Raw genomic sequence first — 27,576 nt, forward strand, 5'->3', positions numbered from 1 at the left:
TACCTGGATTCCATTAACATGATTACATCTAAGAAATTTCTGCCACTTGCTACTATTTTTGGACCAGTTAATTTGATTTGGCACCACTAACAGAAAAAAGGAGGCCTACAAACTTAATCCATGCCATGAGTTATGCAAAATCTTGAATTATTTTTTAATGGGTTAATTATATTTTTTGTAACTTTGAAAAAAACAATACAAATTGGTGCTTAAAAAATAAAAAGTACACTTTGCACTGTAAATTTTTAAATAATATATTATTTTAATCAAAATTGTAATATTATTAACTTAATTTATTTATATAGTATCTAATCAATATAATTTTATTATATGCATTTTATTTATTAAATAAAAATATTAAATATTTTACAAAAATTTTTATATGAATGCCACGTAATAAAAAATAATTAATCAATTAAATAATTTTTAACTTGATTATATTTATCAAATATCATAAATATAAATATATATGATTACGGTAACTAAAATTTGAATTAATATGATATAAATTTTAAAATTTAAGATATAAATTATATATTATTTGAAAACTCAATTATAAATTGTGTATTTTGTCAAAGTTCAATTAAAAAGTGTAATTAATTTTTTTTATCACTCAATAGATTGAATGATTAGAACTATTTTTCAAACCCCACCTGGCCCTATAACCTTCAGCCAAAATAGTGAAAAACCCAATAATCGAATAGAGCTCCATTATTTCTTTGTCTCACTGTGATTGAAATCTCAATTGTGAAAGTAACTTAAAATCAAAAGCCTAAATGTTGACAACCTAGCAGAAAAAAATTTTGTAAACTTAAATTGTATAATCAATTATCAAAAAAACTCCATGACAGAAACTGAGAACATAAGGCAATAACTAAGATACCATTCTAAGGCAGGACTCAAAAAAAGTATAAGTACAACATAGATCATTCGCTCTGCTATCTTCGCCATCTTCCTGTACGCTCAACCCAAGATCAGTTTCATGGTCTAAAAAAAATCATAAATCACACATTAGTTGTGTATTAAAATTGATCTTGAAATATAAATATTCATATCGCTTTTAATTTGTAATATGTTTTTTGTAAGACAAAAATATGCGATCCAATGAGTTGGAGCAAATAATTCCTCATAAATTAGTGTGGACATAACAATCAGCATGCAATTATTCCAATGGAACAGAAGGCACATCATCCTCATCATACACGGCTACCATTTCAGATGGCTGGTAATCTCTGTTGCCGTACAGTGATAAGTTGAACCTTAATTCAGGGTTCTCCTCCAGATCTCTCAAGAACTCTTCAGACCCTGATTCCATCTTCTCATAATGAGCTCTACCTTTATATTCATCAAGTTCCATATCAAGTGACTTAAGCTTCCATGAACGAGTCTTCCCACGCTTCTTCTGGCATTTCTCTTCATAGCTCTTCTTTATCAAAATTGCCCCATGAATAACGAGTCCTCCATACTTGTCTAGTTCAATATCATTACTGTCGGCCCCATAAAGGTCATATCCAAGAGCTCGATCTCCAGGCTTTAAAATATGGCCTTGATGTGTTCTGGTGTAAAACAACTTTCCATAATCAGTTATATAAGCCACCTCAACATCTGTCAAAACACATGTGGAGCACCCAACAATAAATTCAGGAGAAACAATTTCAACATTAAAGCCATCATATTCTACCAGCTGCCTGCTACCAAGTAGAGATTTAAAGGAATGCTTCCAATACTGGTCCGTGTCCAAGAAACACTGCCTCAGAGTATATGGATCCAGCAATGTAATGTTGTTGGTCACTTTTGTAAAGATCATAACTGGACCAAAATTCCCCAAACTAGCGGCAACTCTTAGAGGCAAACAAATCAAATCTTCACGGCAAATGGGGAATATTTCAACTGAGAATGTGTACTATTTCAATTGTAGCTATTTTTCTTAGGATCATGAGAAACAAGCTGTTTGTCATGTCTACTCTTTACCCAAAAATTCCACAAAATTCACAGCATGACTCCTGTTAGCAAAGAAAAATTCAATACCCTGATCCATCTGCTTGATTTTAATGGCATGGACAGCAACATCATGAATCGGGATGACCTACTCCAGATAAAAGAAACCTAACCTGTGTGAAACACGCTACCTGAGCTGCACAGAGGCCACCCACTGCTCAGGCGTACAAGATTCACACGTGATCTTGCTGAACATACTCAGCAACATAAGATTGCTCCGGAATCGCTCCATTAAATATCTCTTTCTGAACTTTCATCTTGACCTTGATTCTCTTAGAATGAGGTTCAGTCAAAATAAATTTAGCATTTACTAGCCTAAATTTGTTCAAATCATTCTGCTGTCGTTTCACACAACCTCAAGAGCTCCTTTGATTACAAGGGAGCTCTCTTCCAAGTTCTATGGGGCTGCAAGTAGCTATCAAATTTTTTTTGGAAAAATAATTGCCCAAAGGCCCAAATCTTCTTAGACTCACACATATTTGTCTCTAAGCCAAAAGCCCATGTGTTTGCTAATAGGAATTGAATTATGGAATTTTTTTTCATTTTTACATATTCTTTTAATACAAGGAAAAATAAACAAATAAAAACTTATGAATTACTATAAAAAATATCAAATCAAAGAGTTAAAAATTTTCATCTTGTTGTAAACGAGATACATTTGGATAAACTCTTCCATTTCTTCTTCATAACCCTTCTTTCTTACATGGATAACAATTGTTCATAATTTTAATTCTGCTAATATTCATAAAAAAAAAAAAAACTTTACTTCATCATATGTTCAATTCTTAAAATATAAGTATAATATTAAATATTTTATTATAATTCAAAATCATTCGTAATATTTAAAAAGAAATTACCACTTCTCTCTCTCTCTCTCTCTCTCTCTATATATATATATATATATATATATATATATATATATATATATATAATGCTTAACCAAAAGTTTCAAAGCGAAAGTAAAATCTTATCACTCAATTTAATTATCAAGATTGCTCCAAAGCCAAGAAGCATGAAATTTGATACTAATGAATAATAACAGTTGCTTCACATGAAACAACTTTTTAAAGTACAAACCAAATTACAACAGGTCCCAAGGCATTGACTGAAACTAATCATAGGCATTAGACTTGTTAATTGTAGCTCTATTAACGTTACAGGTTAGCAAGAAATACAGACAAATAAATAACAATAATGATCAAGATGCTTCAAGTTTCAAGCCATTTCGAGGTTTCCATAATCAGATACTAGATTTTAACCCATGCTATGCTGCGAGAGTTGTTTAAAAAAAGTACGAAAAAAAATTTATTATGAATGTAATATATTAAAGTAAGTGAATATAATAAAAAATAATTTAGTGATTCATTATACAATCACAATCTATCGTTAATTCATAGATTTACACATTTAATTCTAAATGCGTAAAAAGTAAATGTCATCACAATCTAAGGGGAAAAAGCTTCATAAAAATATCAGTTAATGAAAAGAATTTCGTATTAAAAGTCTGACACCAAGAATTTCATTACTGGTTTTGATTTGAGAACTCTCAATCTTATATCAGAATGTAATGTGGCGCAACCAAGTCCACAAAAAAAAAAATAAAATAGAGAGGATAAATAGAAACCAAATTCAATAAAAAACAGGAAGAATAGAAAAGCGAAGATCAAACCTGCAAATAGAAGCCAAAAACCCAAAATATATGCCCACCTGAAAAAAAAATGAAATAATTGAGAAAGATTTAGACTATCAATTACCCAAAGCTGCAAAAAGAAAATGAACCCGTCTTATCTATATCAGAAACCACATTCTAGTCATAAACTTCTAAAAACACAATTAAGAAACAAGAGCAAAAGTAGGCCAAATTAGTTATCAATCTTGATGGCCTAATAATATCTAATAACACTATCTGGCATTAGACATATTGTGCGTTTCCTTTTTAATGACAATGAAGTCATGTAAAGGAAAGATAACCACCACTCTTAGATAGTTGATATACAAAAATAAAGTCAAGAAAAGGAAAATCCTTTTAAAATACAATTTTTTCTTTTTGCATCAAACATATCCCAAGGTTTAACACTTTTGACATTGAAATTAACTCGAAAGCATTCATAGTTGTTGATTGTTCTTCTCTCTTTTCCGTCACATGGTGCCCCTATTACAAAAACAACAATGAAAGCTTAGTAAGAAAAAAAAGTTAAGAAGCACCTAATATAACAGCACTCATCCGGTATACAGATGCAATTGTTCTATAAATTTGGAAAAGACCTCATTCACCTATTGCAAAATCCTTAAAAACAGCATGTACATTATCTAAGTATGTATCATTTTTCTCCTCAAACACAGAAGGTTTGTAAACTTTTTTAAACCACTCTTCTTGCAAAATTTTAAGAATGGCAATGCACTGTAACAAAAGAAAAAGATATGTACACATTAATATTGTGCAAGTTAATAAATTGTGAAGGCAAACAATTTCGTAACATTAGAGGCCAATATAAATATCCATGGCTAGATGTGTGCAAGCCCAACTTGCTACTCAAAGATTAAATAAAGGAACAGTTATGCATAGTTGCTTCAACCATCAAGAATCAAGATGCTGCAATAGTCTAAATACCTTACATCAATCAAGGATCAAGATGCTGCAATACCTCTAATATCTCTAACTCAAGAATCCGCTGTTTATGTGAGGTTCCATTGAATCTAAATGCCTATCACATATGAACCCATTTCCTGAAGCCACTGTGATGACTGACAAGATACACACGGCAGCATATTAACCAAAACTAAAGACATAAACTTCATCATTCCTGAATTTAATATTCCTTAAATCAAATGTGGATAGAAGATAAAATAGTCCATATTGCTATATGTTTTCAAATAAAGAGATTGACATTTGTTTTGGAGCAAATGCCCATGTATATTCAACACAAAATTATCACTATAATTTGTAGAAATCGCTCATAAATATGAGCAATAGCATTAATAAGAAGTAAAATCTCCTCCATCTGTCATTTAAAATCCAAACATATTCAACCAAAACAGTCAATAACCAAAGAATTGATTAATCTCATAATCATATGGAAATCACTTGAACCACCAAAACTTAATTAAAAGATCACCAGAGGGCAGCTTTCTGGAAGACGTTTATCCCTCTTCTTAAAAAAAAAACCCAACCAAACAGAGATTTAGGGGCAAAAAAGAGAGAAGAGGAGAGATTAAAATTTTAACCTCTACAGGTAGCATGAAGGAGATGCTATAAGTTGATCCAGTTGTCGCTACCCCTCTTCTCTTTCTCTTTCTCCTTCCCTTTTCTCTCTTTCAATTTTCAGGGTATGAAGCTTCTGGACCCACAAACTTCTCAATTCAACGGTTTTGCCTCTACTATTTTTCTCTTTAAAAATCATGAAGCTTCTGTTTGTCTTTTATGCCTTTAATCAATTATCTTTAAAACATCTAAAAGTGTAAAAGACGTTTTTATTCTTAGTTTTTAAGTTAATAAAAAAATGACAAACGGCACCAAATTAGATACTTTGATGAACAGTTAATGAACAGTAAAAATTAAAAAATTACTTCCTATTATACTTATGGATTTGTTGGTAGTAATGCTTCAAATTTGGGATTCATGAAATTTAGGAATTATTTCGGGTTAATTTGTTTTACCTCAGCGGAGGAATTTGGACAATTTTTTGGGTTTTTTTTGTTAATTGAGAATTGGTATTAAAAAATTGAAAAAGAATGAAAAATGCATCGGAGGAAATAAAAATTAAAAATTAAAAATAATTAAATTTTTAGATCTAATATACAATTATTACGTTTGAATTAGTGAAGGAACTTCACCGTAATATTTTTTTTTTTTCTAACGAAGAATTAGGGAAGCTTTGGGTTTTTTTTTTTTTTTTTTGGTTAAAGATGTGTGAATTTTAATTTAAAAAGAATTTTTTTATAATTTTTTATGATTATATTAATAATCACGTGATATTTTATTAACAAATATGGTATTTTAATTATTAACGTGTAATTCACGTACCGACTCAAATTGAATAATTAATCTGCAGTTAACTTTTTATTTAAATTGAATCAATTTGACGACAAATAAAAGAATAAGGGTTGGCCCCGATAAAAGACGATGGATAAAAATGATATTTTTTCATGGTTAAGGACCTGTATAACTAGTATAACTAGAACTTAAGATACAAATTAGAATTATTCAAAATTATTTAAAATGAAATTAATTTAATTTTAAAATTTAATAATTTTGATCAAAACTAATTCAAACTTAATTATCAAAACTGGAATAATTTCAATATTAAACCCCAAAAAATCCAATTTGGCATGACCTATTCAATCCGCGCAATTGCCACTTTCACAATTGATACTCAACCAATGATATCGAAATCCATTTTTCACTAACGCCAAGCATAAATTTTCGTTCGAAATTCGCCACCATACACTTTCCATGAATTTGACATAACTTGGGTATCATTATCATTAACTTTTCATGATTTTATTCTATTGGTTACTCCAACTTCCATGAAAGTTCTGGCCAAACCATAAAAAGTAAAAACGGAAATAAGTTCCAAGAAACTTCCAGGTAAAAAGATACATATTAAATTCTTTTTCAAGGTAAGTGGAAAATTTATTGCAGGATCTTTTCCTTGGTGATCTTCCAAATATCTTCTTTGCGGTTTCTTTGTAGTTTCATTTCATCGTGAGTATATATTTCTGTTTCTCTCAACTCAAATACTCAACACAATCTCCCTGTTTTAGTAATTTATTTTCACCACAATCTCCAAATTCATTATCATTTCCATTCAAAAAAATGGTGCCAACCAATGATCAAAACCAAACCACAATTGCTCCTCAAACCAATACTGAAGTCTCCATATTTCTTCCAACCATAGCTTACTTGTACCTCACATTCAACAGCATCTCCACAATCTACCAGGCCTGCTCCCATGGTGACTTTTCCATGGCAGCTTTCATAGTTTTTGTGTACTTCGGTTATTTCTTTCTCATGTTTTGCATAATAAAATTCCAAGCCTTACCTCCCCAGGAAAACTCACTAAGGAAAGATTTCCTGAAATCTGTCATTTGGATTTTAACTAATGTCATCTTATTTGGCTTTGCTTATCAATTCTCCACCTTTATTCACCCTGTTGCAGCCATTTTTGTCTTTGCCATTGCAATTTTTGCCAGTTCTTTCCTCTTCTTCTTATATTTTGTCCATGATGATCATCACCTCCAGCAACAAAAACAAACTCCTAGCTCTTGCTACAGACTTAGAATCAAGATACTTCGAAGTTCTTCATCAAATAGTGAAGTGATCAGTGGCAGTAAAATTAAGCAAGTTGTGCCAGGTCCAGAAAATGTCTAATTCCTGGAAAATCTCTAAGAGTTCAGAGTTTCTGAATAAAGGAAACAAATATAGAATACAATTTGGGTACCACTTGAGTTACATCCCCTTGTAATGAAGAGATATCTAAGTTTTTAAGTTGGTAATGACTTGAATATTTGATTTATTCTATTCATAGTTTGTTCCTGGTTATCAATCTCATTCAACTTAAAAGTTTTAAGTTGACAAAAATTCCCATCTATCAATTTAATGGAAAATTTATACTATGAAATTTATCTTAACACGGTATAGTATTTTGCAAAAAGTAATTATACTTCTCAAACACCTGTAAATTTTTTCAGTGTTCTCAAACCGCTACTTATATACAAAAATAAAATGTTCTCGGCTTCTTTGTTTTCATCATTGGTAATGTGGCTCTCTTTTTAGCTATTTTGCAGTCTGTTTCTCACTTTTATAAATCTCCATTCTCTAGCATGAAATGAAGCAGAGTCAGCGGGCCCAAGGATGGAAGTCTAATTCGTTTAATCTATATACACCAGTGTATGTTACCTTTGAAGTATATATTGTCAGATAACTCAGATAATGGAAAACAAATTGTAAAATATTCTACAATGTCATTTGATTTTCTAAAACAACGGAAAGCCCAAAAGAGACATAAAAACCCAAGATGCCCAGACCAAAATGAAGTTGACTCATGAGAAAATAAATCAAAGCAAGTAGCAACCCAAACAAAAGCACGATACATTGAGGAAAACAGGCCTTGGAGGTGCGGGCTATCGATCCCCGTACCTCTGGCATGCTAAGCGAACGCTCTAGCATAAACAAAAGCACGATAAATTGAGGAAAACAGGCCTTGGAGATGCGGGCTATCGATCCCCGTACCTCTGGCATGCTAAGCGAACGCTCTAGCATCTGAACTACATCCTCTTTTTGAGGTTCTTGTTTGAAGAACAACCCTTCAATACTATTTCCGTTGTAAGTAACTCTATTCTATATTCTCATCAAACCACTTTTTTTTTTTGGTGGGGTTGGACTCTGAACTTGCCAAGCATCTCGAAGGTATTATTAAGGTCAGTAAAATTTGTCTCTTTTGATGTAATAAATTAAGGGTTTTAATTTGTACATTTGTAGTTAAAGTAACATCTTCAGTTCAATGCATTGAAAATTACCAAGATTACCTGTCATCTATTGCATTTAGCTAGCGTCCTTAACCCATGAGCTCATACTCTTTTGTGCTCCATTTGGCTTTTGTGCTTTGAACATTGAGCTTTACTGCTTGTGAATCTTGTCACTTTAATGGTGGACCGATATATGGAAGAAGTGCTAAAAAATCCCAATGCTGGGTTCTATATTAAGCGGGGTGTCTTTGGAGCTGAAGCTAATTTCATAACATCTCCTGAAGTAAGCCACATGTTTGGAGAGGTAATTCAATCTCTACTGAATTTGTACAAATGAAGGAATAATTTCAGATGTTTAGCGTTTGAGCTCTGTGTTTATGGGAACAAACGGGACAACCAAAGAGAGTGAACTTTTTTTTTTTCTGTCAAATTTTCTTCTAAATTTAAGGCTTGGCTTGGTAAAAAAAGATAAAAGAGATAAGGATGAAAAATTTGTTATAATATAATGATGAAGTTATGGAGTAAAAATGTGATTATGAAATTTAATTATATAAATTAATAGTCGACCAAGGCGATGGCAGGAATAATAAAGGAGGAACCAAACAAAAATTTCAAAGGAGAAGAGATGACTAAAATAGTAATTTGATGGGACTGAACATTGTATAATAAAAGAGGTAAAAAATTTTAGTGGGAAGTCATGGCTCTTGCCTGCCTTCATCTAGCTTTGTCCCTGACGCTGCTAGTAATCTTCATGTTTTTCCTGTTATACTAAAGATTTCGACATCGGCATTAATGGAAGAATTGAGAAAAGAAGAAATAAACTGCATACAAAAGCTATCAGCATAAGGCCACAGACATATTATTTTGGAGCTCAAGTAATAAAACTGATAATTTTGATGCAAATGCTGATTCATGATAGATTTTTTTTTTTTTGCCAGTATGAACGAAGTAAGATGGTTAAGAAAAGAGCAGATAAAAGAAACATATACTCTATATACTAACAATTAAAAAGCAAAGGGTCAACCCCAAAGAAAATTTCCCTAGCATTTGTCTCTTAACGGACAAAATTCTCTAACTAAATAATTAAAGTGCTGTATGATAGATGATTCAATATAAACCCCTTTAACCATTTCATTTCACCCTTAAACTTTGAATTGGAGAAAACTATAATAATAATAATAATAATAATAATAATAATAATAATAATTTGTGATTATATCGAATAAATTTAGAGTTTAATTTTAGTTCTTGCTATCTCTTTCTTTTTTTTTTTTTTCAAGTTGTAGCTTACTTTATATAAAAAAAAATACATGTTACTTATTTAGTTGGATTAAAAGGGTTTTTTATTGAGTAGATTACCTTGGAAATATATGAATATAATTTAGTTTATAAGTTTCCATAATCACTTAATTTGATTATATTAGTGAGAATTAGATTGCTTCAACATAGAATTTTCGATTCCTTGTTACAAATATATAAGCCAGAACAAATTTTACAAAAATATGAGTTTTCGATTTGTTTTTTGTGGGGTTAAATTGGAGTGCATCATGCAACATCGGGCAAGACCAAATCATGCAGGGTTTCCTCTAGAAAGGTCACTTGAGTTGGTAATTACTAAATACCCAAACTTCTGATGAAAAACAAATGTTATTGATTAATTTGATGTGATAATACATAAAAGATGTAACTATTTTCAAATATGAACCACATATTTTCTCAGGTGTGGTCTAATCTTTCTTGTCTTGTAATGTCTTGATCAAATTAAACCAACCAAATCGAAAACCCTTTCATAAAAATATGAAGATCGACCCTTCATTCTTGATCAGCAAATTTGGCCAGTTTTGCACCTTTCTTTTCTTTAGTGGGTTGGTTTTCTTTTAGGATATCAAAATCAAGTTGACCAAGACTTGTATATCAAGACATGCTGACAAAGTTTTTTTTTTTTTTTTATTCAAGGAAGAAAAGTTTTTCTTTTTCCTTTATTCGAGGAAGAAGAGATTTGAACCATATGTTTTAAAGTAAAATAATTATAGAATTAAATTTCAATATGCACAAAATAAGAGTTTTAGTTGCGTAATCAACTTAAATTTTTTATGGGAACTCTCTCTCTCTCTCTCTATATATATATATATATATATTTAGTATCATTTGATTGGATATTTTTATTTCTTCACACTAATTATCATGAAATAATAGAGATTATAATGAAGAGAAAAAATTTAAAGCCTTGACTTGGACATAATTCACCAATGGAGGGCGAAAATAAGCACTAAACAAAACAGAGATAAAGAAAGCCCCACAAAAGCAGGTCTACAGAACAAGGTGATTTTAAGATCCCATGAGTTCTGTGGTTTAGCAGAAGTGTAGGTCACAGAGGCCATGGTCATGCTTGCGTAGCTCATTCCAGAAGGCTTTATCTTTCATCCAGAGCTCAGCATTCTATCATGATCAGAAATCTGGTTCCAAACCAATGATTATTTCTTTTATATGCGGTAATTTTAAATACCTTAAGATGACATAATATAAAATCGTTACAATTAAAAATATGAAAGCAATACAATTTAAAATTAAAATAATATATGCATTTGATCAAAAATAAAAAATATATTTTATATTTGATATATCAATATAAATTATAACATAATAATTTTTTTATTTTATACGTATTTGGTATAAAATTTACAAATATAAATTTATAAATTATCAAATCTAATATTTTTTGTACATATTAGAATGAGAGAATTGGAATCGAGTTCTTAATTTGAATAAAGAAAAACTTGCATTAATTATTGAATTAAATACTAATGAAAATGATTAATTTTCAACTCAATAGTCAAGTAAATATATGAGAAAGAAATGTATGAAATGATTAATTATTTCATGTTAGCATATGTCATTTTTATTCAAATCATGTTAATAAAAAAAAGTCAATAATTTATTATACATCTTTTGCATGAGCTCATTAAAATAAATATTTATCATTTAATTATTACATGTAATGTATAATAAATAGTTGATTTTTTTCAATAATTTAATTATATACTATGATTTAGTTGAAAATATATATATTGATGTAAAATAACTATTTCATACAATTATTTTTTGTATATATAATTTTCGTTATATGTAGAACCAAAATTGAATCCAAGAACCGCAATTAATCAAGGATAAAAAAGAGAAGATGAGAAGGTTCCAAGTATTATTGAGTCTTTCTCAAATATGGGAGGCAGCCCCCTACTATTAGGACTCTTCCCTCTTCTTTTTGAAGGCCTCTACCATAAAAACACTCTTGACATCGCTTTTCTTAGCAAATTTTGATTCAAACTTTAGGATAGACCTACTATATATGGGAAACCTTTATGTCCTATATGGTAAGCTAGTTTGGGATAAGATCTAGCCTGATTTTCATCCCTTCGATCTGCTTCGTTTTCCACTTTCTACCAGACTAACCTAGAGTAACAGATCAGCAGCAATTAATTCTTTGCTCCAAAGTCCGATAAGTCTGATTAATTTGAATTGTAATTTGACAGATTATTGTCCGTTATCGTTTATTAAACTTAATAAAATAATATAAATAAATAAAAATCAAATTTATTTATAAATTATTTGTTAAATTTTTTTTGTTTAAATTATTGGATATAAATTAATCAATATAAATAAATATTATTATATACGTGATTTGTTTATTTTAAATATTTTTTATAATCATTTGTTAAATTTAATAAATAAATAAAAATTAAACCTGTTCAAAAAATATTCATTGAATAATTTCTTTATTTACATTTTAAAGGCAAAACATATTCAAAATGCTTTATTATTAATTTGTAATCAATAAGTGTGCCGAATCGCTAGTCAGCATGGTATTAATTACTTTTTATAACAAGGTTGACGATTGAGGTTGCTTGAATTTGAATCCAAATAACACGTCACAATTCTTTGTTTAATCAATCTGGTGAAGAGATTGTTGGTAACATGGTATTAATTACTTATTTAAAAACAAGCAAAAAGTTTTAAATTATTAGTGTATGATATTGATACTTTAAGCTTAATCACATGTACATATAAAATATTACTACTAACTAATTAAAAAAAAAACAAATAAATTTAAATGATGATTATCTCTTGAATTATTAGGTAAGTTATTGAAGTTGATATTTGAAAATTGTGAATTTGATGAAATTTAAATACATGATATCTCCTTTAACCAAGTAAATAATAGAATAGGGAGATTTAAAGGTAAATAATTTTACATTTGCGAGCCACGATATTTAGGCATGACTGCTTTACAAGTCATGTGGCCTAAGTGATCAGTGTCTATCCTTTCATTCACCCCGTTGTCGTGAGGTACCAAATTAATAAACATACCGATCATCAGACATAAAAAAGGCGATGCAAAATGGCAAACCCAAGCCTCTAGTCTCTATCCTTTCATTCACCCCATTACGTCACATAGAAGTGAACCATTAAATTTCGATCTCAAAAGAATAGTGAATTAAAGATGGTGGACACTCCAATTTGTTTAGGGTTCTAATTGCTTTTGTTAATAAAAATAAAAATTAAAAAAAAAAACAAAAAAAAAAAAATCAAGAGGTTGAGTTTGTGTGAAACTTGTTTGTTTGGATTGAAAAGTTTGAGTTGGATTGAAGAATTTGAATTGGACTTAAAATTTGAAGTTGAAATTTAAAGAAAATTAAAACCCTTTTTGGTTAAAGGTTATTTAGATTTAAACTCTATAAATATAGACCTACATCAAGCAGCAAAACATATATTATAGAAAAACACACGAAAGCAGTCAGAAAATACAAAAATTTTTAAGGAAATTTTTGGTTTGAAAAAAGGATTTGTAGTTTTCTAGAAATTTTCTAAAAAATTTTCAGATTTTGGCATAATTTTCCAACGAAACTTGCACTTTTCAACAAAATTCTCCAGATTTCGATGCACTTCCTCAGTTTTCAGTGAGTATTCTAGTGAAACATGAAGTTTTCATCAGTGTTTTTTGAATGGTTGAGTTTTTCAATCAACATTCAACCAATTCTAAAAAGAGGTTAGAAAAGCAATGGGCTAAAAGTGGGGTAGAAAAATTTTTTTTGCCTTTTATATTCAGGCTTAAACAGTAGCGTTTTGGAGGTTAAGCAACCTTCAGGATCCGCACATTTTTCAGTGGATGACCTGATGCCGGGAAATGATGGTTGAGATATTAAAAATTAATGGCAAACTGAAAAACTTATAGAGAAGACATCTCACAAGTATTTGAATAATGGCAAAATATGATTATTGGATTAAAAAAGATAAAAGTTCACCACCAAAACTAGACACTAAGGGATACAGAAACTCTACTCTAAAAATTCTAATTAAGGGTACAGAACAATAGAAGTTCACCATTTTAAGGAAATCCACCGAAAAGATACAAAACTTGAAGAATAATCTAAAAGATTGCTTAAGAATAAAGAAAACTCTATTCTTTCCCCTACCAAAGAATAACAGAAAATAAATAGGCTAGGAACATCCTTTCAAGCATGGGAACTTCACAGATTGAATTGCTAGAATCGTGCCTAAAATCATAGAATTTACATGTGAACACAATAATCTATAATATGAACACAATTATCTGCCCATTTACTTCTACAAATTATATGATAATGAATCTGACCACAATCCTATCCATTTTTATACTATTCTTTTCCAGCTAGTGTGAACACAATCTCTCTATTTCAACTCACCTTATTTTTGTATTTGTTTAGTGGATTTGGACTAATGATAAACCATCTTATTTTTGGATAAGTCCTCCTTAGTCTCAGCCCAAGTTGTAAGATGTGTTGACACTCTGATGTCATGATTCAACCTGTAATGTCGTGACCTGTGACTTGCTCCTTAGTTGTAGTTGAAAGGAGCCATTTCAGTTGCTTTCTTTTCTTACAGTTGAGCTGAGCCACTTTTCTGTTTTGGTATTTTATATTATAGTATATTATTTATTGTATTATTTTAAGGCATTTTTGCAAGATTAAATTTTAGGAAAAAATTAAAAAATTAAATAAAAAACAAAAATAAAACATTAATAGTTTTTTTTAGAATAAATAATAATTATCCAATGATGCAATTTTTAGAAATTTTAAAAGGTTAATTTCTATAAAATTCCTAGGTAAAATTTTTTTTTAAATTTGTCCCAAGTGGTGGAATAATTTAGATAAAGTTTCAATGATAACAATTAATATTTATTTTCAATTTTAAAAAAATAAAAAAAGGTTTAATAAAAATTTTAGAATTAAATATTAATTAGCCAATGATGAGATTCTTAAAAATTTCAAATGATAAATTTTTTAAGAAATCTCTAGGTGAGAAATTTCTCTAAATTTATCTCAAATGATGAAATAATTTAGATAAAATTTTAATAAAAGTAATTGTATTTTTTTCAAATAAAAAATGTAACTTAAAAATTTTTGGTTGAAATATTTGATAATTATCTAAGGATGAGAATGTTAGAAATTTCAAATGGTAAATTTCGTAAAAAATCTCTATGTGAGAAATTTCTTTAAATTTATCCCAATAGTAGAAGAATTTAAATGAAACTTTAAAAAATAATTGTTATATTATTTTCTTTTCGAAGATAAGATAAAAAAAAAAAGAAAATTTCTAAATAGACCTAAATTATGAAAAATTTAGAAATTAAAAAGAAAATTTTTAAATAGGCCCAACTGGTTAAAAATTTAGAAATGAAAATAAAAATAAAAATAAATTCCAAGGATGAAATTCTTAGTAATCACAAATGGATGATTATCTAAAAAATTTATAGGTGATAAGATATTTCTAATCTGGCCTAAATGGTGAAAGAATTAGATATATTTTCAATAAAAAAACTAAAATAAAAAAATGATTAAACATTTTTAGGACGAAAAAGCCTTTTCAAGAAAACAAATGGGATTCTTAAATACTTTTGAAGTGAGGAAGTATTTTTAAGAATTCTACCAGATTATTGATGGAAAAATTTTAAGAATTATTTTTAAAATGAAATTTAAGACCATTAGAATCAAGACCTTAGGATAATTTAAAATAAAATGGTACTATCGTTTGGATGGGCATGTGGAGGTACTATAATATTTTCCATATGTAACCGAACTCATGAATCTTGTTTTGATTAGTAGATCGGAACTTATTTTTTTAGGGACATTTAGTCAAGCTTAAGAGCTCTTTAAAAGGATAGATTCATTAGGTGGCCAATCGTACCTAGTTAAAAAAGATTGGTGACGACTCCTTAAGTTGTGTCTAACTATAGATTTACGAATCTATATGTTATGACAGTTTGGCAATTCCACTGAGGACGCATAGAGATTCAAGTCATAAATTTTAAATTTATCCTATCCTATGATCTAATGGTTTTAAAATGTAAAGATTCTGTTATTTGTTCATTAACAAATTTTTTTTTTGTCTTGATTTATGGGGTTGACAATTATATGTTCCTTCACACACACTATCATATGTATTTGCATTACATGAACTCTATACCTATGCTCTGTCCCTGTTAGAAGGGAGTAAAGTACCTACACTTTTGTGAAATAATAATCTCTGCAATGGCTAGTGAAATATTTCCATTCAAATTGAGTATTTTCCATTGGTAGCCTGTGATGGGTGAAGATTGGAATACCTTACTTGTCTGTGATGGACAATGACATAAAAAACAATTTAGGAACAGTTAGTAGTCAAAATCACTTAGCTTAGCATATAATCCATGCTTAAAAGGCTAGCTTTAAGATAAAGCCTTTCCTACCCGTTGATAGACTTAACTTGAAGTTAGGACACAAAAAGGAACAATTTGTGTGATATATTGATTATCTAACTATTTTATTTATTTGACTTGTGTATTTGCATCATTTCAATTAGTGCTTGCATTAGCATTTAATTCCAAGTATCATTTTCATTGTCATGTGTAACATTATGCAATTGCATCATTTTCATATAGGGAATATTTGCGACATATTAGTTATTTATAGATCAAATTTCATACCTACATCTATGTAAAATGATAGTTATGTGGCAAATATTAGTACATTCCATTCATGCATTAAAATACCATACATAAAAGCATAACATCTCTAATAATGATATAATTGTGGTACTTAAAGTTTAATGATAGCTCCACCAAGCAAGAACCCTACATAATCCACTCACCAATACAATACAAAAGCTCGAGCCAAACAAATAGAACAAGAAAATTCCAATTACCTTGAGAAGATAAAGGAGCTCAAGAAAAGCTTAAAGGGGAATGGAGTAAGATTCTGAAGGTTTTGAATAAGTTAAACAAAAGGAAGGGTATAGCAAAAAATACTAGCCAACAAGACCATCCATTGCAAAAGGTAACTGACCCTTTATATCCTCCTAGTTATGGGCCACATCAAGCCCAATCCATACAAGATGCACCACTATAGTAGTTCACATACCTTCTAGGATATACATACCCTAGAATGTCATCAACTTCAAATCTAGGGCATTACCAAGGCTATATAAATTTTGTCTTTACTGAGAAGGTAGTGGAACCAATCTAGGTCCCTAATCTAGATGATCCAAAAGAAAAAAAAAATTAAAACCAAAAGGGGCGAGTCACTGGGGGACTCAATAGTTGATAAGAAGATGTATATGCTCGAGAAACGGTTACGAGCAATAAAGGAAATTGGTTTTTATGATTTCATGGATGCTGCTGGACTTTGTTTAGTCCCAGATGTTATTATTCCTCCAAAGTTCATGATACTGGAGTTTAAAAAATATAAAGGTATAAAATGTCCAAATACCTATATTACTATGTATTATCACAAAATAACTACCCATGCTAATAATGAAAAGCTGTTAATGCACGTATTCTAAGACAACCTTACTAACTCTGTTGTTAAATGGTATGTTCAATTGGACAGATCCCTTATTCAGTCTTGAAGTGATATGGCCTATGACTTTATCAGTTAATAACGACATATCATAAATTTAGCTCTTGATTGCTATTCTTTGTAGAATATAAAGAAGAAGGGAACTGAATCATTCAAAGAGTATACCCAGAGTAAAAGAATATAGTTACTCAAGTTTAGCATTTTTTAATTGAGAAAAAAATCATTGTATTTTTTGTGAGCATTTTAAAATCTTCTTATTATGAAAAGATGATAGAGAATGCAACAAAAAAATTTATCAACATGGTGATCTCAAACGAAATCATTTATAATGCCATTAAAAATGATAAGTTAAAAGGAGGAGAAGCTCTCACTAAAAAAGCCCCAAAGAAAAAAAAGACTGAAGCTCAACCTATGAGCTTTGAAAGACAATAGTTTAGGGGTTATCAACCCTATCCATAATAAGATTACTTTCCATACTACCTTGTTATGAATAATACTTCACTTTACCTATACCAGCCAACCCCATAGCCATCTTACCCACTAACATATCAACCATAAGCTCTCATATATAGTCCAACACTCAACCTCTTACAAGACCGATCCATCATGCTAACCTAATAAGTAGTTCACGAGAGCTACGAACTACTTGAAAAAAATTCGTATTTGACCCAATCTCCATGACTTGTATGAAATTATACTGAAAACTCTACAACAACCACTTAACTACATTTAATTACACTTAATTGCTCTTATCCGTTTGGAGCTACTCAAGCCACTTTATCCCAAGTGATATGATCTTACAGCTCACTATGACTACCATTATGAAATTACTGATCATTTCACTAAGAATTGCATTGCCCTAAAGCATAAGGTGTAATAACTGATCAAAGATGGAATGACAAACTTTGATACAGGAAGGATAATGATAATACCAAATGTTAGTGGTAATTTTTGCCTAACCATATTATGAATGCTTTGAATGTGGATATGGAGTATCACATGAAGAAAAAAGTGAAAAAAATTAAGACTCTTCCCAGTTAGCTATTTGATGATTTGTATGAAGTTAATATGATATAGCTGGTAGATCATCGCAATTATCATGGAGAATATGTATTAAAGGAAAACTATAAATATCATCATAAGGCAATTGGCCATTCCATTGAAACTTATGAGCAATTTTGCTAAGAGGTATAGAAGCTTATGAATTCTTAGCAAATTGAGATTTATGAAAAAGGGAAGACCTTAAAAAATACTGAAGTGTCTATGGCCGATAAGCCATCAAAATTGGTTACAAGACCACTAACAATTTATTATAGGGAGAAACCACGGTCGATTATGGACAAACTCATCCTCATGCCACTAACTTTTAAAGTCTTTGCTCTATTTTTCTATAAGGATGATAAAGCTGTGCCATAGAGATATGGCTGTGATATGATAATCCAGGGGTAAGAAAAGAATACACCAAAGTCTGATGCTATCAATATAATTGGTGTAAGGGATATAACCTAAAGTGAAAGATGTTATACATAAAAAATGCTAGACACTTAAAGACAAAGATGCTATACTCTAAAAATGCTAGACAGGATTAGGAAAAAAAAATAGCTTAGGTAGGGGAAGAATAGATGCCTGAAAAAGAATGTCAAAAGCCAGTGTTAGAAAAATAAGCTTATGAATTCTTGAAGTTGGTAAAGTACAGTGAATATTTTATGGTTGAATAATTGAATAAGATACCAGCATGAATCTTGTTGCTATCATTATTATTAGATTTTGAACCATATTAAAATGCTTAGCTGAAGGTATTAAACTAGGTATTTATGGCACATAATGTGTCTATTGAGTATGTGAATCACTTAGCTAGAAACTTGGTTATGTCGAACTATATAACATTTAACGATGATGAAATTTCTCTAAAAAAAAGAAAAAGTACCAAGGCTCTACATATCACTATTAAATACAAAAGTCATATTATAAACAAGATCTTTATCGATAATGGCTCTGCTATTAATGTCATACCTATATCAACTTTGGCAAGGCTACCTATTGATTATTCACGTATGAAGAGTAGCCACATGGTTGTTCAAGCTTTCGATAGGATCGAGCATAAAGTTTTGAGAGATATTGAGATAACCTTACATATTGGGCCATGCATGTTTAATATAAAATTTTAGGTGATGGATATTTCTCCATCTGATAGCTATTTGTTGGGAAGGCTATGGATTCACATGACAAGTGATGTTCTTTCTACTTTGAATCAAAAAATCAAGTTTAACGTGGAAAGTCAATTGGTGGTAGTATTTGAAAAGAAAGATATGCTTGTGACTTAGTCATTGAATGCCTTATATGTGGAGGCTATTGAAGAAGCTTTGGAATGTTATTATTTGATCCTTTGAACTGATCAATTCTATGGGCAGAAGATCTAAAAATCAATAATTTTAAAAAAATAGTGGTGAGTCAAATCATCAACAAAGGTTGATATCTTTGAGCAGGATTAGGTAAAAAATTACAAGAAATAAGAGAGCGTTTAGCAATAATTGATAACAACGAGAGGTTGGGCCTAGGTTATGAGGCAGAAAGATGGAAGATAAGAAGAAAACAAGCAAACAGGAGAGAAAGAATAATGGTGGAGCCAAAAGACTATGAATTGAATACTATGCCAATTGTTATCCCACACCTCAATGATACTTTCAAACTTGGAGTATTCATCTACTCAGATACAGAAGACGATTTTAAACTGAGCATGGAGGAGGCATTAGCTGAATTGTTCATCCATGCAATTAGAGATGAAAAATGGCATAAATAAAAAATATGGGTCCATTCTTGTTCGCTAGGTTATGAGCTAAACAATTGAAGCATCATTGAAATGCCTACTATCCTTAAAAGCATTTCAATATAATTGTACATCCCAACAGCTTATGCCTAAAAGCATTGGAATGATCTTTTATGTATGGGTCATTTATTCGTTATTATTTTAATAAAGATTAAGAATGATGCATTTTCATTCATTTTTTTTGTTGCTCTTATTTTTTATTTTCTCAACACATCTTACCAACATATCTAATTTTATTCAATTTCAGGTCCCTAAAAAAATGAGGATAATTATGATAATGATCAAGGGGTTAATTTTAAAATTTTGATTAACATTGATAAACTTGATAACAAATCTGAGTTTGAGGAATATGCTCTCTCTCCAGACTTAATAAGATTAATTAAGCAAGAAAATAAACTAATTGAGCCTCATCAAGAGATAATTGAATTGGTAAACTTAAAAAATGAGAAGAATAAGAAGGAGGTTAAAATTGGTATCTCATTTTCATCGATAAAATGGCAAAGATTGAAATATTTACTTTGAGAATTCGTACATGTGTTTGTTTGGTCTTATCAAGATATGCCTAAGTTTAGCACAAAAATAGTGAAACATAAATTGCCCTTAAAGCTAGAATGTAAACCAATCCAACAGAAACTAAAATGAATGAAGCATGAAATGTTGCTAAAGATTAAAGAAAAGGTGAAAAAGTAGTTTGATATAGGTTTCTTATAAGTAGCTAAGTTCTAGAATGAGCCAACATAGTACTAGTCCTTAAGAAAAATGAAAATATACGAATGTGTGTAGATTACTATGACTTGAATAGGATTAGCCCAAAGAATAACTTTCTTTTGCTTCATATTAACACACTGATAGATAATACGATCAAACATTCTATGTTTTCCTTTATGGATTGGTTTTTAGGATATAATCAGATAAAAATGTCTTAAGATGATAGGGTAAAAACCACTTTTATGACTATGTAAGGTATATTTTACTATAAAGTTACGCCCTTTAGCTTAAAGAATGTTGAAGCAAATTATCAATGAGTCATGGTGACACTTTTCTATGACATAATGCATAAAAAAATTGAGGTATATGTAAATGATATGATTGTGAAACCTCGTGAAGGAAAAGATCATGTTATCAACCTTAAAAAATTATTTGAGAAGTTAAGAAAATTTTAACTCAAGTTGAATCCAGCCAAATGTACATCGAGGCAAAGCTAGAAAAGTTGTTAGGTTTCATGGTTAATAAAAGGGGGATTGAAGTTAATCCAAATGAAATACGAGCTATTCAAAATTTGTCACCTTCAAGTACATTAAAAAAAGTTCAAGGTTTTTTAGGTAGATTAAATTACATTTTTTGATTTATTTCTTAGCTTACCTGTAAATGTGATCCTATTTTCAAACTTCTTTGCAAGAATAATCTTAGATAATGGAATGAGAAATGCCAAGAAGCTTTTGATAAAATTAAGAAGTACTTGTCAATTCTTGTAGTCTTGGTACCACCTATTCTAAAGAGACTTGTGATCTTATATTTAACAATGTACAAGAAGTCAATAAGATGTGTACAGGGATAGCAAAATGAGTTTAGCAGAAAAAAAAGAACTATTTACTACCTGAGTAAGAAGTTTATAGAATATGAGTCTAAGTATTCATTTTTTAGAGAAAATGTGTTGTACATTAGCTTGGACAGCCAAAAGACTTAGACAGTACATGCTCTATCATACTACCTAAGCTTATAGCAAAACTAGATCCAATTAAATATATCTTTGAGAAGCTTTTATTGTCTGAAAGAATTACGAGATGACAAGTAATGCTTTCAAAATATGACATCGTGTATGTGAGCTAGAAGGCAATCAAAAGAAATGCTATAGTCGAGTTTCTCATAGATCATGCTACCAAAGATTATGAGCCAATGAGGTTGAAATTTTTTGATGAAGATTTGATGACTTTTTCCTAACTTGAAAAAGAAGAGCATGATGAGAAGTGGTGGAGAATGCACTTTGATAGAGTTGCCAATATCTTGGGACATGGAATTAGGGCAATTTTGATTTCTCTAGAAGAACACTATTATCCTATAATAGTGAGGTTTAATTTCAATTGCATAAATAACATTACTGAATATGAGGCATGTGCTATGGGTTTACAAGCTACTATAAATAAAAGGATTAAAGTATTGAAAGTGTTTGAAGACTTAGCTCTAGTTATATATCATTGAAAAAAAATGGAAAATGAAAGATTCGAAACCTATTCCATATCACATGTATATCTTAGAGTTGGTTAAATAGTTAAAAAAAATTCAGTTTGATCATTTATCTCATGAAGAGCATCTGATTGCTGATGTTTTGCCTACGCTGGCAATAATGATCCAAATTAGTGATAACACCAATATTTAGCCTATCAAGCTAGATATTAAAGATATGTTAGTTCATTGTTCTAATGTAGAAGAGAAAGAAGATAAAAAATCGTGATATTATGATATCTTGCAGTACATTAAGAATCAATAATTCCCAGACCAAGCAACTGAAAATGATAAAAAAAAGTTATCTGGAGACTAGCTATGAGTTTCTTTCTCGATGATGTCTCGTATAAAATTAGCCATGATTAAGTATTATTAAAATGAGTAATGCAGTTAAGGTAAGAAAGATTATTGAGGAGATGCATGATAGAATATGTGGAGCTTATGCAAATGGACATATAGTGGCAAGATAGATCATGAAAGCTGGGTACTATTGGTTGACAATGGAAAACAACTACATTGATTATGCCTAAAAATGTCATAAGTGCTAGATCTATGCTAATAAGATCCATGCTCCACCGACTACTTTACATGTTTTGGCACCACCTTGGCCATTCTCCATGTGGGGCATGAATGTCATTATTCTAATTACCCTAAAGGCTTCTAATAGGCATATGTTCATTTTCGTGATGATAGATTATTTCATAAAATGGGTGAAAACAGCTTCATTTGAAAGTGTGACACGATTTGTGATCTACAAATTCATAAAGAGAGAAGTCATTTATAGATATAGACTTTCAGAAATGATCATTTTAGATAATGCCAAAAATCTAAATAGTAAGATAATAAAGGAAATATATGCCTAATACAAGATCAAACATCATAATTCAGCATCATATTGCCCAAAAATGAATTAGGTAGTTAAGATAGCAAACAATAATATAAAAAGAATTCTTGAGAAGATGATCGAAACCTATAAAGATGGCATGAGAAATTGCCATTTACCCTTTATGCTTATTGAATATCAATACGTACCTCTACTAGGATAAACCCAATTTCTTTGATTTATGGGATGGAAGCCTTATTGTCGGTGAAAGTAAAAATTTTATCCTTAAAAGTTTTAAAAAAAGTGAGATTGAAAGAGGCTGAATGAATTCGAGAGCATTACGAGTAGTTGAATTTCATTGAAAAAAAGATATTGACAAAGCTGTGTCATGGTCGACCATATTAAAGAAGAATAATGAGAGCTCATGATAAAAAGATCCAACCTTATTATTTTTGAAAAGGAGAGTTGGTTTTGAAAAGAATTCTTCCAAGCTACCATGATAATAAAAGAAAGTCAACTCCAAATTGAGAAGGGCCATATGTTATGAAAAGAGCTTTCTCGGGTAGAGCATTAGTATTAGCAGAGATAGATGGAGATGATTTGTTCAATCCAATAAATTATGATGCTGTGAAAAAATACTACACTTAAAAAAGAAAAAAAATAAAGAAAAGAGAAATGCAAAAATGGAAAAAAAGAGGACTGAAATTGAAAACCTTAAAGGGCAGTTTAAGTCAAAGGAGGTCCATTTAAGTTGAAAACCTAAAAAAATGGCTTAGATGAGAAGGGTACAACATCAAATTTAAGAATTCACTAGCATAAAGGCTAGCATGTTTTGATGAGCTCTAAATTGTTAGGTGCATCAGGTGGTTAAGTTTTTTGAAAAAACTTGAAAATGTATTATCGTGATTATTTGATTGTTTATTTTGGGCATTGTTGCCCTATACCCATTTTGTAACTAATCTTTTTTATTAATGGCCAAAGTTGTTTTACCATTTTTTTAAGAGATATTTCATTTCTTTCCTTGTGTCTCTCTTTTGATGATTATCTTTCATTTATTCTTAATCTATCCCTTAGTTTTTCCCTTAATACCTTGCAGTGAAAAAAATGTGTGATTATATTTTTACTTTTTAAAATTGAAATAATGATTGATAAATGAATAATAGTATGAAAGATTTCTATATTACCTTAGAAAGGTTGAGAGTGATACAGGTAAATACGAAATGTTCAATTCTTGGTAGGGATATTGAATATGGAGAAAAAAGATTTCTTTAAAAAAAATAAGAAGAATATAAGAATTGAATGAGAGGGATGATCGAGAATTAAATCAATTTGGTCTTAGTGCTTAAAGATTGAAGAGTTCAAAATCCAAAAAGAAGAGAATTGAGAATCTGTGTACCATAATTAAAAAGAAATTAATCAATTGACATTTGCATAATATGCATTGTATTTAAGAATGTCTAATGCATGAATTTAGGAAGCAGGGATATTGCAAGATCTCATATGAAGAAGATATATATGAAAACTTTCCAATGAAATAATTTTAAATTCTCATTTGAAAAAAAAAAAGACTTAAGAGGTAAAATTTTGATCTTTGCAAAAAGGATATTTCTCAATGTTAAGAATGATTTGTAAGGCTTCCAAACATAATCTCCTATTATTTCTTTTGTTGATCTATAAGACTTTTAAACATGATTATTGAAGAGCCTTATTTATTTTTTAAAAATTGTTGGGCCTCTGTTTGGAAGAGCATTATTTTTCAAAGTCATTGAACCTCTGTTTAGAATAGCCTTGTTTATTTTTCAAAGTTGTTGAGCCTTTGTTTAGAGGAGCCTTATTTATTTTTCAAAGTTATTGAGCTTCTGTTTAAAGGAGCCTTATTTATATTTCAAAGTTGTTGAGCCTCTGTTTAGAGGAACTTTATTTATTTTTCTAAAGTCGTTGAGCCTCTATTTAGATGAGATTATTTTTTAAAATCGTTAAACCTCTGCTTAGAGGAGTTTTATTTATTTTTCTAAAGTCGTTAAGCTTCTATTTAGAGGAGCTTTATTTTTTAAAATCGTTAAGCCTCTGTTTAGAGGAGTTTTATTTATTTTTCTAAAGTCGTTAAGCTTTTGTTTAGAGGAGCTTTATTTTTTAAAGTCATTCAACCCTGCTTAGAGGAGCTTTATTTATTTTTCTAAAGTCGTTGAGCCTTTGTTTAGAAGAGCTTTATTTTTCAAAGTCATTGAACTTCTGTTTAGAAGAGTCTTATTTATTTTTCAAAGTTGTTGAGCCTCTGTTTAGAGGAGCCTTATTTATTTTTCAAAATCGTTAAACCTCTACTTAGAGGAGCTTTATTTATTTTTCTAAAGTCATTGAGCTTTTGTTTAGAGGAGCTTTATTTTTAAAAGTCGTTAAGCATCTACTTAGAAGAGCTTTATTTAATTTTTTAAAGTTGTTAAACCTCTATTTAGAGGAGCCTTATTTACTTTTCCAAAGTTGTTAAGCCTCCGCTTAGATGAGTTTTATTTATTTTTCTAAAATCATTGAGCCTCTATTGAAAGGAGCTATATTTACTATTCCAAAGTCATTGAGCTTCTGTTAAGAAAAGCTTTTCTGTTCTTCAAAGCGTTAAACCTTTATTTAGAGAAATTTTTATGTTATTCAAGAAGTTTGAGTTTGCTTAAAAAAAAAAAGAGAGAAAAAAGTGTCGAGTTGATTTCTGATTAGGTGTCTACATTTTTGCACAATTCTTGTTTCACAAAAAGCACATAAATAGGGGCAACTGTAGATGTTCCAATTTGTATGGTGTTCTAATTGTTTTTTTTAATAAAAATAAAAATAAAAAATAAACAAAAAAGGAAAAATCAATAGTTTGAGTTTGTGTGAAACTTGTTTGTTTGGATTGAAGAGTTTGAATTGGACTGAAAAGTTTGAATTAGACTTAAATTTTGGAGTTAAAATTTAAAAGAAATTAAAACTCTTTTTGGTTTAAGTTTCTTTGGATTTAAACTCTATAAATATAGACCCACACCAAGCAACAAAACACAGATTAGAGAAAAACACAAGAAAGTAGCCAGAAAATAAAAAAAAAAATTTAGGAAAATTTTTGGTTTGAAAAAAAAATTTACAGTTTTCTGGAAATTTTCCAGAAAATTTTCATATCCCGAAATAATTTTTTTGCAAAACTTGCACTTTCTGGCAAAATTCTTTAGATTCCAATGCATTTCCCCAGTTTTCGATGAGTATTCTGGTGAAACTTGAAGTTTCCGTCACCATTGTCTTGATTGGTTGAATTTTTCGACCGACATTTAACCAATTCTAGAGAAAGGTTAGAGAAGCAATTGGCTAGGAAAGACAAAGAGGAAAAATGGGGTAAAATTTTTTTTTTGCCTTTTATATTCAAGCTTAAACGACAACGTTTTAAGGTTAAGCAGTCCCAAGAATCCACGCGTTTTCCAGTGGGTGACCCAACCCATAGCGTCGTGACCTACGACCCGCTCTTTAGCTGCAGCCAAGCCGAGTCGTGAGTCAAGCCGTTTCAACCGCTCTCCCTTCTTACAACCGAGCCAGTTCTCTAGTCAAGCCAAGTTGCTTTCTTGTTTTTGTATTTTATTTTATTTTATTAATTTTAAGTTATTTTTGCATGATTAAATTTTAGAAAAAAATTAAATAAATTAAATAAAAAACAAAAATAAAACATTAATAAAATTTTTTGAGAATAAATAATAATTATCTAATGATGAAATTTTTAGAAATTTTAAAAGGTTAATTTCTATAAAATTTTTATGTGAGAAATTTTTCTAAATTTATCTCAAATAGTGAAATAATTTAGATAAAATTTTAATAATAATAATTAATATTTATTTTTAATTTTAAAAGATAAAAATTTTAATAAAAATTTTAGAAATAAATACTAATTACTTAATGATGAGATTCTTAAAAATTTCAAATGACAAAATTTTTAAGAAATCTCTAGGTGAGAAATTTCTCTAAATTTATCTCAAATAATGAAATAATTTAGATGAAATTTTAATAAAAATAATTGTATTATTTTCCAAATAAAAAAATATAATTTAAAAATTTTTGGTTGAAAATATTTGACAATTATCAAAGGATGAGAATCTTAAAAATTTCATATAGTAAATTTTATAATAAATTTTTAGGTGAGAAATTTCTTAAAAGTTTGTTCTGAATGGTGAAAGAATTTAAACAAAACTTCAACAAATAATTGTCATATTATTTTTTTCCAAAGATAAGATAAAAAAATTTTAAATAGACCCAACTAGTGAAAATTTAGAAATTAAAAAGAAAATTTCTAAATAGGCCCATATAGTGAAAAATTTAGAAATGAAAATAAAAAATAAAAATAAATTCTAATAATGAAA

General features: G+C 29.6%; 2 protein-coding genes across 11 annotated transcripts; one reads left to right on the forward strand and one right to left on the reverse strand.

Annotated features, from left to right (window-relative positions):
- Positions 1–1,028: 1,028 nt before the first annotated feature.
- Positions 1,029–5,441, reverse strand: LOC111299612 (60S ribosomal export protein NMD3-like). Of its 10 annotated transcripts, none has more exons than XM_089747589.1 (5): positions 5,224–5,425; positions 4,273–4,743; positions 4,095–4,150; positions 3,668–3,705; positions 1,029–1,556 (listed from the first exon to the last, which is right to left on the reverse strand). In XM_089747589.1, exons 2-5 carry the CDS (start codon positions 4,427–4,429, stop codon positions 1,163–1,165), a joined length of 645 nt encoding a protein of 214 aa, XP_089603715.1. In that variant the 5' UTR covers positions 4,430–4,743; positions 5,224–5,425; the 3' UTR covers positions 1,029–1,162. The 10 variants fall into 10 exon arrangements, 7 of the variants coding, with proteins under 7 accessions (XP_089603715.1, XP_089603719.1, XP_089603717.1 ...); XM_089747593.1 differs by having other exon boundaries at positions 4,034–4,150; positions 4,610–4,743; positions 5,224–5,422; XM_089747591.1 differs by having other exon boundaries at positions 4,034–4,150; positions 5,224–5,422.
- Positions 5,442–6,726: 1,285 nt separating this feature from the next.
- Positions 6,727–7,519, forward strand: LOC149513735 (uncharacterized). Its single transcript, XM_089746834.1, has one exon. The coding sequence runs from the start codon at positions 6,815–6,817 to the stop codon at positions 7,367–7,369; it is 555 nt and encodes a 184-aa protein (XP_089602960.1). The 5' UTR covers positions 6,727–6,814; the 3' UTR covers positions 7,370–7,519.
- Positions 7,520–27,576: the final 20,057 nt, after the last annotated feature.

This window comes from Durio zibethinus, chromosome 18 (assembly GCF_047325235.1).
Source record: "Durio zibethinus cultivar Kanyao isolate XHJ-2024 chromosome 18, ASM4732523v1, whole genome shotgun sequence".
In the NCBI taxonomy this organism is placed as follows: Eukaryota; Viridiplantae; Streptophyta; class Magnoliopsida; order Malvales; family Malvaceae; genus Durio; species Durio zibethinus.

Excerpts from the sequence above, each read along its gene's own strand:
- LOC111299612 (XM_089747589.1), bottom strand. The coding sequence starts at position 4,429 with ATGTGTACATATCTTTTTCTTTTGTTACAGTGCATTGCCATTCTTAAA. Across the intron at positions 4,151-4,272 it reads TTTTAAGGATTTTGCAATAG|GGGCACCATGTGACGGAAAA; the intron begins GTGAATGAGGTC and ends TTTTTGTAATAG. Across the intron at positions 1,557-3,667 it reads TTTTTGGCTTCTATTTGCAG|AACACATCAAGGCCATATTT; the intron begins GTTTGATCTTCG and ends GTTTTACACCAG.
- LOC149513735 (XM_089746834.1), top strand. The coding sequence starts at position 6,815 with ATGGTGCCAACCAATGATCAAAACCAAACCACAATTGCTCCTCAAACC.